The 16,633-nt window shown below is 46.5% G+C and overlaps 1 protein-coding gene across 1 annotated transcript in view; it reads left to right on the top strand.

Annotated features, from left to right (window-relative positions):
- The first annotated feature begins 814 nt into the window (after nt 1–814).
- Nucleotides 815–16,633, top strand: part of SCML4 (Scm polycomb group protein like 4) — a 42,202-nt gene continuing 26,383 nt past the window's right edge. The window contains exons 1-4 of the mRNA XM_041478180.1: nt 815–985; nt 9,307–9,436; nt 11,981–12,181; nt 15,330–15,527. Coding sequence (XP_041334114.1) covers nt 830–985; nt 9,307–9,436; nt 11,981–12,181; nt 15,330–15,527 — 685 coding nt within the window. The 5' untranslated portion in view covers nt 815–829. The remainder of the gene's footprint in view (nt 986–9,306; nt 9,437–11,980; nt 12,182–15,329; nt 15,528–16,633) is intronic.

The following is a 16,633-nucleotide window of genomic DNA, read 5'->3' as shown; positions in this document are numbered from 1 at the left end:
TACCCCTGCTCAACTTCAGCAGGTGCATGGAGTTGTGGTGCAGTAACTGTGCTCGTGGAGTACATCCAAAAGCCCACTACTAACATGCATGGTAACAGATGTTATAAAATTGCAGAGAGGAAATGTTTGGCAATTGCCCTCTAACACAGCTACCTCCTGCTGGCAGCCTCATGGCCCAGCCCAGCCTCCCCACCCAGGAGTGTTGTGGATGAAGAGGAGGAAAGTCCATTTTGGTATTGGTAGTACTTCTGAGGTGAGGCAGGATTTGCAGAACCACAGAATTTGTGAAAAAAAATCAGTTTGGCAGAGACTTTAGGAGATCATCTACCCCAAACACCCTCTGACTGATGGCTCCAAGATCAAGCCTTCATCACACTTAACTGCAGGATGCAGGGTCGAGGTGGTGTCCCCGAGGTTGTGGAATTCAGCTCTTGGACATCTGCAATAGAAGCCTCACCACTGCAGTCACCACCTGAGCAACTCCCTCTACTGTACTTGTGGTCAGGAGAGGGAAACGGGAAGGATAAGGGTTTTGTGGTCAGGTGAAGGTGAGGCTGTGGTCAGGTGAATCCCACCCAGGGTCATACATCTGTGGTGTGTTTCTTGCTGCGTTGTGAGCAATGGTAAGAAGGAAAATTACAGCATTGAGAAAACTGCCTTGGGATAAATAAAACAAAACCCAAACCAACAACAAAAAACCCAAACCAACAACAACCTAAAATAAAAACTAAATAAAAGTTGGATTGCTTTTTTTTTTTTGTTTGTTTGTTTCTTCTTAGGGCAGATGAGCCACCCACCGTGCCTGGACCCCAGCCTGGCTGCTGGGGAGATGCAGTCCCCCAGGATGGCAGGGAAGAAGCGAGGGCGGCCCCCTCTCCAGCCAGCACCCATCAAAATGGCTGTTCACAACCTCTTCTCAGCACCAGCTGGTTCTCTGCCAGCCATGAAGATCCCAAAGAAGAGAGGGAGAAAGCCTGGGCACAAGGTAGATGCATGGCTTTCACATTCCTTCTCCACATCCTGTTGGTCTTCATACATTTTCTTCTAGAATTTCAGCTGAAATGCAGGAACAGAGGAAAAGTTGTGCAAGTCTGGGGCAGAGCAATGCAAAGAAAAAAAAAAAAAAAACCAAAAACAAAAGAGAAGATGGTTTCTCTTCTACCTGAGCTGGTGGAAAAAATCACAGAATTGTAGAGTATTCTAAGTTGAGGGAGACCCATGAGGAAAATTAAGTCCAGCTCCTGGTCCTGCACAGGACACCCCAAGAACCACACCATGCATATTTTCCCACAGGTTAAAGTTATTTTAATTTGGTCTCTTTGAAAGTGTTTTCCACAGTGTTGTGTGGGATGGCTGCACACCTTCAGGGGAGGGTTTCTCATTTGTCACTTTCCTCTCTCTCACTAACAGTGATTAGAAATTGAACAAACTGAACAGAGAAGAAAAGGAATACAAGAGAGTGGAAATAAAGGGAGGGGGGGAAAAGCAATTTTCCAAAGGAACAAAAAAAAAAAAACTCATTTATTTGAGAAAAATAATGGTATTTTACTTTATTTGTGTGCTCACTGCCCAGCTCTCTGTGCAACCCTGGGGCAAAGGCAGAAATAAAGAAAGCCAGGAACCCTTAGTGCCTTAAGCCCTTCTGATGCTGCTGCTGGGCTGGGTCTCTCCCACCACACCACCTGCAGTGGGCTCAGCACTGCAGTGGGAGCAGCACCAGGCAAAAATGGGACTGTGATTCTGAGGGAAGGAGAATTTGTTCTGGGGAGTGAAACTGGGCCACAGCTCAGTAAGGGGTCTTGTGCTCATCAGATTGCTCTGTTAATGTCTCCGTCTGTGTCCCCAGCCAGCTCGGGGCAGTGTGCATGTTTGCCATGTCTGTTCCTTGTTTTGGATGGGCACTGGTACAGACATGCAGACTGTTACACAAGGAGGGCAAATTGCTGACTGATGGAAAATCACAGCTGCTTGAGTTCGTGGTTTCAAGACAGAAAAGTGAATAAAACAATCTTCCCTGGAGAAGGTCTTGTCTGGGGTGTTGCCTGGCTCTTCTGTGGGTCTCTCCTTGTTCATAGGAGGCAACAATGTCCCATGCATGGTGCTGCTGGCTGAGCTCTGGACACAGGGACCAACTCTTTGATTGCTGTGATCCTTGGATTTGAGCTTAATCTAGAGCAGGCTACCCTCATCTTTACCTTTCCCTCCTTTTCACCTCCTGCCAGACCTTCTTCCTCCTAGCCCCTAACCTCTGTCTAAAAGTAGTCCAAAATAGAGCTCCAAGATAAGACTGGGGCAAATATTCAAGTGCTTTGTAAAATGTGGGATATGGAAATACTTTTTATTCTTTCACTTCCATATCAGGATAAAACTCCAGGATGGAAACATCTGAATTGCTTTACTTGAGGTATTTCTTGTTTCAAGTTTATTATTTATTATATTTATTTATTTCAAGTAACTTAGTTATTATCAGTAAAGCTGGGTGACTTGCAGACTGTTCAGATCAAAACCACCCAGTGTGGACAATAATACATTGGAGATGTGCTGAAATGGGGTCTTTGAGGTTTGAGATTGTTTTGCCAAATACCACAATGACCTTGTATGCAGGGTTTTTCACACCCTGTCCCTTCTGTCCCTGCTTGTCTTGGTGACCCTCACTTCTTGCTCATGCATTTACATTTGATTTGGAATTTGACTAAAAAAAAAAAAAAAAAAGCCGTGGAATGTGTTCTGTTTTATCCCAAATGTACCCATCCACCTGGAAAAAACTCTTTCACCAATCACCACACATATATAAATGGGGGAAGTGGTAGACTTAAATTCCTGGAAATGCTGCAGTAACACAGTGCTTTGGACCTATGTGGCCGAGCATTTGATTGCTGTGTCCCCCACTTCTTCCAAAGGGACACTTCATCCCTGACTGGGTACCACACACTCTTCCTCTTTGTCCCCAGGCACTTAGCAAGGAGGCAACAGCATCCCTCCTTCGGCAGTGGATCTGAGATGAGGCTCTTTCTTGGAGAGCATGGCACATAAAAGGCATCCTTTTGTAACCAATGGCTCAGGTGCATGGGGCTGACACTCATGAGCTGCAGCACCCCTGGCTCCTGGCCTGGATGATTTGTGCTGTAGGACTCATACACCAAAGCAATGTTTTCCGTGTATTCCCACGTACGCTGTGTGCTCAGCTGAAGTGAGCTCCTCTCCACCCAAAGCACTTCCCCAGTGTGAGTCAAAAATTACATTTTTTCATGGGGAGCTCTAGCTTGATTTAATTAGCTCGATAATTGTGCGAGTTTCAGATACCACAAGACTTGAATGCATTTTAAAAAATGACTCCCTGCCCAAATGGCAGACAACCAAATTCTTTATAGCAGCCAGAGAGCTGAATTGTTACAGAACAGATGGAAAAATACTTCTGAATTTTTAAGAAACTAGGAATTTACAGCCTAGATTTAAATTTATTTTGACCAAGATGTGAATAACAGACATTTTCAATCACATGCTCTTTATAGACAGGTGACCCATTGCCTGTTTTCATTGATATTAAAGGAAATATCTGTGTCTTCCTGAAATGACATTTCATCACACTTCATCACCAAGAAAAGTCTTTTCCTTGCTATCCTGTTTATTTTTTCACAGCTTTGGCTATAAAATTTCATCAGCTGTTTTTCCAAAAACTGTTTTCTACCTTATGTGGAGCTATTTGCCATAAAACGTTACATTTCCCCAAAATACAATATTCTCTCTGATTGTCTAAATCTCTGGGAAAAAGCCTATTCTGGCAGCCAGAGGGGAAGGTTAGTCGATGGATGGGTTTTATTTCTCTGGCTGTGAGTGAGAGCAGCCCTGAAGAGATGCCTAGAAAGGCTGCAGGAGGGAAGGGATTGTTAGCACCCTGCAGGGATTCGCCCTGTTAGAGGACATCGGAGGGACCCACGCATGGGGCAGCACTGCAGCACAGACCATCGCGTCCCTGCCAGAGGGAAACAAAGCCACGGCACCCTTTGAGCAGCTCGAGGGCAGTTTGTCCCTCTGTGCAACCGGTGCAGCTCCCAGCCGGGGAGGTGGCCCCAGCCCAGATCAACCAGGTGGGGTGGGCAGCGAGAGTCACACGTGTGGAGTGACAGTTCCATTACGGGACACAGGCTACCCTGCTGCCCTGGAAGTCAATGCTAATGATGACAAATAAGCAGTCAGGATTTGGACACATTGGGAATGAGATTGCACAGACAACCTTAAAGTGTCCTGTTTATTCACCTGTCCTCTGGATTTCAAGGTTGTATACCCTCCTGTCAAGGTTACCTGCCTCATTCTCTGTGAAACGCTGATGGGATGTAGGAGGCTGTGTGCAGACTCACTTGCACCATTTGCTGTGCACAAGAGAGTTATTGCACAACACAAGAAGGAAAGGTGGGAAAGACCTTGGGCTGTGTTTGCCTTTGTCAGATGACCTCCCCTCTCACCCTCAGTGACTGGGCTTGTGCTATGCTGAGTCTCCTCACTCACAGCCAAATGCAGAGCCACAGACCCCAACACATGTGCTCAGAAGCTCTGTGCTTCCCTGGTGTATGCTTAATGGCAACCTTCTGTCCAGCCATCAGAGATCCACGTGGCAGGACCAGGCTGGCTCAGACACTCACCTTATTGCACATTTGCAGGGGCTGAAGATGGTTCTCTCTCCGGCAGCAAAAGCTCTCATTGCCAGGAGGTGCCTCTGCCCTCCTGTCTGGAAGGACAAAAGTCCATGGGGATGGAGTGAATCCCAGCCTTTTCTAGCAACTGTTTTTTCAGGACAACTGGTACAGGGGAACAGGGAGGGATAAAAATGAGAACCTGCATCTAAGCGGTTTAAGAAAACTGCAGGGAAAGATTGTGTTGTGGTTCATCGTGTTACTTTCCCATGTATTTTATTATAAAAGCTGGCAGAGATCTTCAGAAAGAAAAAAAGTTGCCTGGCAAATGTTCTTCACCCTCTTTCATTTTTTTTGGTGGGGGATGACATAAATACCAGTTAGATGAATCCTGGCTTCTCTGAGGAGGTGTGCAGGTTGTAATAAAAACTCCAGGACTCAGCGGAGTCCTCCCCATCCCCAGCCACTGCATACTCAAACAAACTTGTAGCCAGCATCAATGGCACAAAAGCCCACTATCTCTGCATCTCATGCATGGTGACTTTGGTAAAGCAGACACACTTATTTCCTACCCAAAATCCCTGATCAGCTTTCTCTGATCTCAATTCCATGGTAGAAAATCCATAAGAGTGGGGGGGGGGTGAGTAGATCTTGTTTTAAAGCAACTACTTTTACATCTCATGCTGTGCATATTAAAACTCATGATATTTGATAGTCAAAAGCTAATTCCAATGCCTTACCACAAGGATTTCCTAATGTGCTCTGACAGATTTCCTCTGTCTCTTTTTCTCTTTCTCTCTCTCTCTTCTTCACTGCTTTTTTTGACTCTCACACATATGTGCTTTCTACTGGCAAGCTCTGTCAGTCAGCTGGTTGGTTGGGTTGGCTTTTCGATAGAGAAGACTCAGTCCAAGGAAAAACATCTTAAAATGGAGTACTTTGAGATTTACCCTCCATTATATTCAGGGACTACTCAGGGTTTCAGTGTCCAGGAGGTAGCTAAGCTGTTGTTTTTTTAGTGTACTGTCTCTGCACTAATCAGGCATTGTTTTATTTTGATCTAACAAAGGCCAGTTCTCTACTATCCCTAATAAAATGACATTTATCTGTACCCAGAGGCTGTTGCAATTAATTTTGTTGCAATTAATTTTGCAGTAAATTGTTCACTAAAACAGGGGATTTCAACAAACAAAGAAAGGGGCTTCCACACTAGAGAGCTTACACAAGCCTTGCCCTCTGTTTATTTGCTTTTGAATGTAAGCTTGCCTGGGCCTCCAAGATCTAGGAGGAGAAAAAGGTCTGATGATGCTGGTGAGGCAGCACACACTCACGAGGCTCAGGGGCTGAAGAGGGGACTTTTGTGCCTCTGTTTGGGACCACAGGAATGTGAGCCAGTAAGGATATTAAGGAGCCAACATGCAAGTGAAGCAGAATTTGTCAGGTGTACTGTCTCAAAAATAATATCTATATAGAGAAATGTAAGAGTGACAGCATACAAGTATTGCTAGAACCTGTCCAGAGGAGGACAACAAAGCCAGTGAAGGGTCTGGAGGAGTCTTATGAGGAGCAGCTGAGGGAGCTGGAGTTGTTTAGCTGGGAGAAAAGGAGATTTGGGGAGACCTTTTCAATCTCTACAACCGCCTGACAGGAGGGTGTAGCCAGGTGAGGCTGGTCTCTTCTCCCAGACAACCAGCAACAGGGAAAAGGGAAATGACCTCAAGTTATGCTAGGGGAGATTTAGATGGTATGTTTGGAAAAAATACTTCACTAAAAGGGTGTTCAAGCACTGGAACAAAGGAAATGGTGGAATCACTGTCCCTGGAAGTGTTCAAAAGACATGTAGGTGTTTAGGGACATGGTATAGTAGTGGTCCTGGCAATGTCAGGAAATTATTGGACTCAATGATCTCAGCAGTCTTTTCCAACCTAAATGATTTTGTGGTTCTATATCTGCACATCTCTCTATAAATATATCTATTTTATATAATAAATAGAGTGCGTACAAATGCACATACGTACATATATATTCGTTGTATACATGTGTGTATATATATATGTGATCAAAAACAAGCCCAGAAGCCTAACATAGGGGCTACACAGTGGGTTTCACTTTGCCAGCCCACTTTGCCATAGAAAAGTGAATAATTGACATATTGCTATACAATGTAATAAATCATGCTGCTTCTCACCTTCTTACATGGAATAAATCCCAAACTGGATGGAGACCTTGATTTTTGAAACTCTGTTCTCTTCCCATTCAGTAAAGCTTTCAACACTTTATTTCACAGTATCCTTCTGGACAAAATGTCAGGCACACAGCTGGATAAATCACATCATGCCATGGGTGAGCAACTGGCTCACCAGTCAGGGACGAAGGGTTATAGGGAATGGGGTGACATCAGACTGGTGACCTGTCACTGATGGGTTTCCCACAGGGCTACATTCTCAGCCCTGTGCTCTTCAACATCTTCATAAAATTACTTGGATGCAGGACTGGAAGGGACACTAAGCATGTTCTCATATACAAAACTGGGAGGAGCTGTTGACTCCCTGGAGGGCAGGGAGGCCCAGCAGAGACCTTGACAAATCAGAGGACTGGGCAATCACCAACCACATGAATTTCAATGAGGGAAAGTGCCAGATTCTGCCCCTGGCATGGATACACAGACAGACTGGGCAATGAGATGCTGGAAAGCAGTGCTGTGGAAAGGGACCTGGGGGTCCTGGTCGATGGCAAGTGGAACATGAGTCAGCAGTGCCCTGGCAGCCAGGAGGACCAGCGGTGTCCTGGGGGGCACCAGGCACAGCGTCGCCAGCTGGGCAAGGGAGGGGATTGTCCTGCTCTGCTCTGCTCTGGGGCGGCCTCACCTTGAGTGCTGGGGGCAGTTCTGGGTGCCACAATATAGAAAGATATTAAAGTATTGGAGAGCGTCTAAAGAAGGACAACAGGGATGATGAAGGCTTGAGGTGAAGCCGTATGAGGAGCAGCTGAGGTCACTTGGTCTGGTCAGCCTGGAGGAGACTGAGGGGAGACCTCATTGCAGTTACAGCTTCCTCATAAGGGGAAAAGGAGGGGCACACACTGATCTCTTCTCTCTGGTGAGCAGCAACAGGACCTCAGGGAATGGCATGAAGTTGTGTCAGGGAAGATTTAGGTTGGATATTAGGAAAAGGTTCTTCACCCAGAGGGTGGCTGGGCACTGGAACAGGCTCCCCAGGGAAGTGGTCACAGCACCAAGCTTGAGAGAGTTCAGAAGTGTTTGGACAATGCTCTCAGGCACAGGGTGTGACTCTTGGGGATGGTTCTGTGCAGAGCCTTGATGATTCTTTGTGGGTCCCATCCAACTCAGCATAGTCAGTGATTCTGTGAAAACAAACTGACAGCACCTTGTTGCTGGTCATTCTTGATCCCAATCTGAAGTCAAGGCAACTCTACAAAAAAGGATAACGCAGGCAAGTGAGAAATGGCACTAACCAGGGGCCAGCTCAGGGTCCCCCATACTCTGCAACTGCCATATGGCAGGAGATCAAACCCACAGCTTGTCTCAAATGCACTTATTTAATATTTTTCCCTCTTTCAGACTGAAAGCAAAAGAGGGAGGTAAAAACTCACTTAGATGTCCCTAAGTCCTACATACTTCCCTCTCGTTTCCCCAGCTTTCTAGTTTTACCATTATGCTGAAACAGTGACCATGATTTTAGACATGTAAATTCACAGTCATGGACAACAAAAATCTTAATCCAAAACAACTTCTACTCACCAACAGGGATTGCTCAGGCTTTGGTTTGGAGGCAGTTGTCTGACTTCATTTTTACTTAAAATGTACTTTGTACATTGTCCATTGAAAAACAACAAAAGGAAATAAATGCCTGTCAGAAGAACATTTTGGTGTAGGACATGTAAATATATAAACCAGCAAGATGTGTGCTTGGCTCTCTGCTTTCCCCCTACTTCCCTTCTTCACAAAAGGAAAAGCAAGAGTGGTACCTTCAGGTTGCATCCATCACATCAGTCCTTTTTAAATATGAGGACCTGATCATCATTTGACTGGTGAGATGTTGCCAGGTACTAGCAGCATAAAGACATTGTGATATTGCGCCGTAAATTCACATCATGCTTCTCTTCTCCAAGCTGGGATGCAGGTTGCAAAGATCCTGGGTGAAACAGTGCAGCAGTTTGTATTTCCTAGCTGGTAATAACACAATCTGGACCACAGTGTGAGCTTATTTACATGTGTGTCAGCCCAGAGTAGCCTCTTGGTGCCAGTGCATTTATACAAGATTTACAGCCCTGCAACGAAGAGCAGAATTTGGCCCTAAATTACGATGCAGTTAAGACCCCATGTTTCTGCGTTGTGGAGCATTGTTTACACCCACATGAAATGGCTCGTAAAATGCCATTGCACTGATTTGTTGGAGTGTTAGGCTCAATTTGCTCAGGTGTAAATAACTACCCGGTGGGTGGCATAATATTTGCATCCCGTAGCTTAAGGCGTTGCTGTCTGCAGCAAATCAGTCAGGCTTCAGGCTCCAGTATCCTCCTGGGAGCAGGATGGATCTTCTGGCCTGCAGAAAGTGATGCAATAGCAGATTGCTAATGAGTGGGAGTTCATGGGGCATGACATACATAGAATAAAATTGGACTATCTTGTGTATACTTTCATTACTTTTTGCAGCTGAAATCTCGTGTCCTGATGACTCCTTTAGCAATCTCTCCTCCGAGAAGCACGCCGGAGCCGGATATTAGCTCAATCCCCCAGGATGCAGCTACGGTACCCAACTCGGACACCCCACATGCTCTCACAGGTACTCAGCCTCAAGTGCTCTTTGACCAAGGGCTGAGCAGGAGCCACGGACTGACAGACAGATGTCACAGCCAGATGCTGGGCTTTCCAGAACGAGGGGAGCTCATGAAAACGGGGTGTTTGCAGATTAGTCCAGTGACCAGTGACAATGAGCAGAGTTATCCTGCAAGACTGTATTTTCACTGTCATGCATCGAGTTTAACAGAGATGTCAGTCCCATTCCTCTTGAAATGTGGACATCAAAACCCCATGAATGCTCCATTTTATCCCTAACACTTTCACCCCAACTGATATGTTGCAGTGACCAACCTAAATCCCTGTGTGAACATGAAGCATCTGTTACAGCTGTAGGGAGAAGAACGGAGGAGCCATGGTCAGACTGTAGGCAGGGCTACCAGCACAAAAACCTCAATGCCTTATCACAGCAGCAGGCATGGTCATTTCCAAATGTAGTCAGAAAACACAGCCTTACTCCTTCTTTTTGTTTATATTACCAGAAGTAACATAGGTCAAGGCTTTTAAACTGATGTAAATGAGAAGAAAATCAACAAGACAGCTGATTTACCCAGAGATTTCAGCAGAGAAATGGATTAGATAACATTAGAATCTAAACACAACACATAAATCCCATTATTTCTTAGCTGGGATGCACAGAGGAGAAGTTTTCCATCTGCTCTGGTGGCAGAATGATACTAAACCCAGCAACAATGACAATAATATATTTTATTCTCATTTATCCCTTCACACGCAAAGTCTGCAAAGCACTTGGCAAACAGCAGCTGAGTGGATGGAAGTGCCCTGAGAGATTGTGCCCAGGGCTGCTTTTGGACCGGGACAGGGAGGCACAGCCCACCAGCTCTGCCAGATCACCAGGGTGGCTGCAAAGGCAGGGGCTCTGTGGGTCACTTCAGGCAGTGCCCCACACCTCTGCCCATCCTCATGCCACTGGCACCTTTCCTCCCAGCACCCTCCCAACAGAGCGTGCAGGTTCCTACCAGAGTGGGGCTAGCAGGAGGCGAAGGGAAGCTCAAGCCAGCTTTCACCTCCCTCTCTGCTTCAGAAGGACTGCAGGGACCCTGGCTCCACGGTGGGGGACTCAGCACATTGCAAGCTGCAAGCTGCAGAATCCCTCCCACAGCTGAGCCCCGACAAAACCCGTGGATCGTCACGCAGAAGCCGCATTCTGCAGATTTGTCAAGGTGTGGCACTCTGAGAAAGCTGCACCCTGACATCCCCCTGCAATTCCTGCATGCCACTGCTGTATTTTCAGTGCACTATCCCTTTGTTTGTTTGGCACTTGGAAGGTGTGAAGCGGTATAATGATAAGTATGATTGCTATTATCCTCCTGTTTACCCTGGATGTACTGCTTGAGCCCCTTCTGCTGGTCCCTGCAAGATGGGGGAGCAGAGTGCACTGTGACAGTTGCACTAGATTTTCATTATGGTGATGCAAACTGTAAATTATTTCCAACTTTACACAGCTGTCATCATGTCCTCCACTCTGCTTGATGGGGTTTTTTTGTCACATATCTGATTTCTGTCAGAAGATAATGTTATATTGTTTGAGAGATGACAGCTCGAGCACACTCAGCCAGCTATTATAATATGTCTCACTTTAGCCTGACTTTAGGCTGTGTCTTAGTCGCCCTTAGTTACCCAGCACTATCCCTGCTTCCCCTGAGATGCAGTTAGCCTCAGCCAATCTTAAAATAAGTTCATGGCTGTGAGGAGAACACTCATTTTTTTGGCTATTGCTGGCAGCCTGATGGCGTGTAGAAAAACTACCTTTGCAGCTTATGAGAGGAGGCATGCAGGGCTTGGCTGTTTAGAGGCAAGGGCAGACTCCCTCAGGGACCCCTGAGCAGCACAGTCACACTGTTGCAGTCCCAAAACGTACCACTGTACAGTTTCCCTCAACTTGATGCAGTTTGTAGAGTGTTAGGTTGGACATGAAGGGTTAGGAAACTCCCAAAGACCAGATTTCTGCCATGGCACTGTGCAGCATAACCCTCCAGAAATTACAGCTGCGTTTGAAGAAGCAAGGATCCAAAGCCTTTCCAAAAGTCATCTCAGAGCAGTGCTTCTCACAGCAGCTCCAATGAACCACTCTAAAAACAGAGGGAAAAAAAAAAAAACCAATCTGAAAGCACACCTCAGGCTGGCATTCCCTCCTTGCTGTGAAGTCACCACTGGTAGCCACTGTTCTGCACTCCCAGCACATTTTTCTGGTCACAAGTTGCATGGACAAAGTGGCCTCAAGACAGCAGATCCCAGGCACATATAGGAGTTTTTTTCGATGTGTGTAGTTTATCCTAGCCTGTGACACTGAGCTAGACCTAAACTCGGCTTGCTTTGCTCTGGCAGTGTGTCATTAGCACAAGGAAGTCTGGCTCTGCCATCACGAGTGGGAGCAATTCACCAGTTCAGTGAAGGAAAAACTTGGGAAATGAATAGAAATGTAGAATGCTAGCATTTCCTAGGATGCTCCCTGTAGCTCCCTGTAGGACTGTTTTGTAATAACCTTGTTGGGATTTTATGTCTACAGTCTGCATTTATGTCAACAAGCAAGCAAACCTGGGGCCGTACCTCGACAGAAAGAAGGTGCAGCAGCTGCCGGAGCACTTTGGCCCGGAGCGGCCGGCGGCGGCCCTGCAGCGAGCGGTGCAAGCCTGCATCGACTGTGCACTCCAGCCAAAGGTGGTCTTCTCCCTCATCAGGCAGGGCTACGGAGGCGAGATGGTGTCAGGTAAGGGGTTTGTGGACAGTAGGGAAGTGCTTAAAATCTTAACATGTTCCCTAATCCTAATTGCCCTGGATGTCCTGTTCCCATCAGTGGGATGGTGACCGGCTTTGGATATCAGTTCTGCCTTTGTAAAATGAGCTGCTGCAGGAATCACCTTGGTGTCAGATGAAAGAATGTTGGTAAGGGGCACTGCACCGGTGATTCAGGCAAGGAACGTGCACTCCAGAGTCTGCCTCTTACCACTCTTTGGAACAGTGCTGAGGCCAGGGCTGAGAGCTGTTTGCATGCAGCTGGGCAAGCATGGGATAGCAATGCCAGCCCATGACACACATGCATGCCTTGTGTGATGAGCATGGCAGAACTCTCGAACAGGTTGCCCAGAGAAGTGGTGGATGTCCCAAACTCAGATATATTCAAGGTCAGGTTGGGTGGGTATTGGAGCAATCTGAGCTAGCTGAAGGTGTCCCTGGTCATTGCACGAGGGTTAGACTAAGTGACCTTCCAGCCAAGATATTTCTATAACTCGAAGATTCTGTGTGTCACAAAAGGACAACTTTAATGGAGTTTAGCTGTTGGTGTGTCCCCTGCCTGCAGTTCATGGGCCAAACCTGCTCTCTGCTGCAGGAATTGCAAAAGTCCCACGGCAATTCCCCGTGCAGCAGGACTGCACACAGTCTACACAAATATATCAGAGAGAATCAAAGACCAAGGGGAACTTCCCAGCAGCTCCTCATCTTCCTGCAGTGGCATTTCTTGCTGTGTCCTGATGAAACTCCCATGTCCTACAGTGAATCTCCCTGGCCTGGTTCTCAGTGTGAATGTGAACTTTTCTTCTATCACAGCAAGAGTTTTGTGTCACAACATTTTTTTGACATATTGGGATGCAGTGGGAATGAAACAATGATGGGAATATGGGAACAGCACTCTCCAATGAGCTGCTGCAGATGAGTCAGGCACAAACACAAAGCCAAGGGTTGCAAGTCCAATCAGTTTTGCAGGGACTGCAGATGCTCAGCTGTGCCACTGGGACCTTCTTGTGTGGGAGCCCAAGCTCTGGCCCTCTGTGCAGCATATAAATCTTGCTCCTTCCCTCTCCTCAAGTTCTCTGTAATCACAGGTGTGCCTTCCCTAAGGGACACCAAAAATACTCTGAGAATGATCCAGACTTGTTCACAGAAACACAAGACTGAATCAATGCAGTGCAAAGTTTCATTTTTGCCTAGTTCTGTGCTGCATATATGATTTTCATTACAATCAGGAGAGTCATATTATGCACCAAGCCTGCCAAAATCCTTGGTCTCAGCTCCTCTGAGCTGGCTCAGCTTCAGCTTCACCTGAACTAAAAGCACCTAGTCAACATTTCTCCCAATTTCATGGTTCTTCTAGTCATCAAAGAGGGGTGAATGGCCTCCTAGTCATGGTGTGGCTCTGCAATTGCACCTCACTCCCAGCGGTGCAGATGAGTTTTGTCAGGGACTTTCCAATCTTCCCATGGCTTGGCTCACAGATGCTCAGCCAGCTGTGGAGCATGATCCCTCTCAGCAGCTCAGGCCAACAGGAAATCTCTGAAGTTATCCCTGAAATTATAAGTCTAATGTTGCAATTTTTTCTTGTTAGTAGTGATGGGAGCTAAACTATAGGATTGGGAAAGAACCTTCCAGGTGGAAGACTTCAGGCAGCCATATCATGCTGTCCTCCCTACAAACCTGTTGAAATCGATTGTGTCTTGCTACAACTGATCCTGGTGGGTCTGTTTTGACCCCTCCACCCCTCCCATGGCTGGGACCTTATGCTCTTTTCTTAATTCCTGGCTAAGTATGCCCCCTGACTGGTTTACGCAGGAATTTTAATTGCCCTGCTCTTACCCTTAGATGTATTTCTAAGAGAGCCACCCTCATCCTGCCAGGCTGAAATACACAGTTCATTTCAGGTGAGGAAGATCACTGCACCAGTGAAAGGAGTGCAGGTGTCTTGCCACAGTCCCACATAGCAGGATGGTGGTGGCTGCAGTGCCACAGGGAAAATTTCTGCTCCCTGAACATCAGTGCAGTCTGCCTGTGCACTTCTGCAAGTGTGAATTCACCCTTCTTCAGCCTGTATGACCAGAATGATGCCCATCCATCCATATCAGGTTTCTCCAGAACTTTGTATAGGGGCTTTAACCCTCCATTTTCTCTCCTGGAAATGTTTTGTTCCACATCTTCTGGAAATATATCTGAGTTTTTGTGACTGTGTCACCTTGCTGTTTTATGGGCATCTGTAAGCTTGCATTATCATTTCTTGTCCCACCAGGTTGTTTTGAGCCTCTTCAAAGAATTACAGATTTCTAAACATTTTATGTGTTTATTTCCAGATTGTTTTTCACTCATTTTTACTAAGTCAAAAGTCAAAATCAGTTGACACTTTCTGTGCAATCTCTCAGGCCTCTTCTCCATTGATGGTGTCTGCCAGATTACAGCATCCACAAAATCTCTTTGTGCCAGCACAGACTGCTGCTGGTTTCTCTCTGGGACTTGGGGTCTCCTGCCAGCAGACCCTGTTGCCATTCCTTGACCCACCTCTCGTATGCAATCATTTCCAATTTAATGCAAGATTTCTCATACTTTACTGAATTCTGGATGGATCATAGCTGCCAACATTCCCTTGCCTATCAATGCAGTTAACTCAGTAAATAAAGATCAGCAATGAAGCTGTTACCTCTCTCTTCAGTACAATCCTGATACCTTTCATTCATTCACAACCATGCCTTTAATTCTTATCTCCCCATTATCTTTTAAAACCTTGGGTACTACTGAAGTCAGCTTACCCATCGCTATTGGTGATCACTGCAAATCACTTTCCCCTTTCTTAGACCAGGGTATCATGATTGCCTCATTCTAATCACACAATACCATTTTCAGGTGGATGCATATATTAGAAAACCTTGCATGGCTGGCCATGCCAGTCAGCATCTTTCAGCTCTTAAGGAGGAAGGTGATCTGGGTCACACAAACTCAGCTCCTTAAGCTCCTCCAGTTTGTAGTGTGACTCAGGTAGGGTAATTTTGCAAAATATTTTAAGACACTGCAAATACTTGAGTAAAATTATTTTCCTCGTTCTCCCTTCTGCCACGCATCCACAGGTATTGAATTGCTCCTGTTTTGCTTTCCAGTTTCAGCTTCTTTTGAGGGGAAGCAGCATCTCCAGAGCCTGCTGGTAGTGAACAGCATCGGGTACGTCCTGCGCTTCCTGAAGAAGCTCTGTCGCAGCCTGCTGTGTGACAACCTCTTCAGCAACCAGCCTTTCCAGCAGCGTGGCAGCGCCGTGGCGGAGAGCCCACAGCGCTGTGACAACAGGCGGGTGGAGGCAGGTAGGCTGCTTGATCGCCTTGGCTCAGGATGTAATCCAGCTGAAGAAATGACTGTCCTTTTTTGCTGCTGTGCTGTGTATGATAGGGAACGGCAGGCCTCTGTGGGACCCTTCCAGAGGGAGGCAGTGAGCTTTCTTGTGGTATTTTCCCAGTGGCTACAGAGGAGGTGTTCGGGTGAGAACCACCATGTCGAGGTGCCCCAGCAGAGAAATTCTGGGCCAGCACATTATGGTAGCACAAATCTAAGGTGCATATTATTAGCTGTAGCTCAGACAGCCTGGATCCCAATGTGCCACCACTGCCCGTGAGTATAAACCTAAATGAGCTGTGACTGCTGAGTGGTTTGCTTTGCTACTTGGAGGGATGTTTCTCCTGGCTTAAAACCCTCTAGGATCAGCAAGGTCCCTGTCTCAGTGCTTGATCATGTGGGGCAAAGCCTGGAGGAGCTGTGGCACGAGGCAGATGCATGCAAGGATGGTGGTGGTCCTGAGCAGCACTGAGCTCCCAGATGGATGGTATTGCTGAGCTTCCTTCTCATTCATATTCTGGGACAGGGTGCTGGCCCCACAGCCCCCGTGGAGCTGGGACATGCCTGCATCCCCATCCACAATCAGAGGATTGGGAACCTGCCCTGGGGCTTTACTATGGCATTGCAAAAGCTAGTTTAGAAAAAAAGGAAGATGTAAATTATAGGCACGAGACTTCATTTCACCTGTAGCCTTTCTCCTGACTTAAATAATTTTTCCTTTTCTTTCATTAACAACACTGTGGGTGTTTGGGGAGGACACTGTCTCTCATGCATTCAATTTAATGGCAGATTAAATGGCTGGCAGATGAGAGAAGGATGTTTTAGTGTCCACAATCACGATTTTTGAATCACCTGTTCACCAAGAATACCCTCAATGTGCGCTCTGCTCACCAAAATGGGAGAGGGCTGTGCACATGGTGCAGAAATCAGCTTTTTGTACAAAGAAATACAAATGCCACTCTTACACATAGGGGAAGAAAGGCAGGAACCCAGACTGAAAAGCAGTATTTTCTTTCCTCTCTACTAGGACATTTGCAGCAAGCTGAGTGCTTCTGAGAGGTCAAGGGATTTCTGTAGC

Source organism: Pyrgilauda ruficollis, unplaced genomic scaffold (genome assembly GCF_017590135.1).
Source record: "Pyrgilauda ruficollis isolate IOZ18807 unplaced genomic scaffold, ASM1759013v1 scaffold43, whole genome shotgun sequence".
In the NCBI taxonomy this organism is placed as follows: domain Eukaryota; kingdom Metazoa; phylum Chordata; class Aves; order Passeriformes; family Passeridae; genus Pyrgilauda; species Pyrgilauda ruficollis.
Note: the sequence above shows the minus strand (reverse complement) of the source record. Positions and strands in the feature narration are given on the sequence as shown.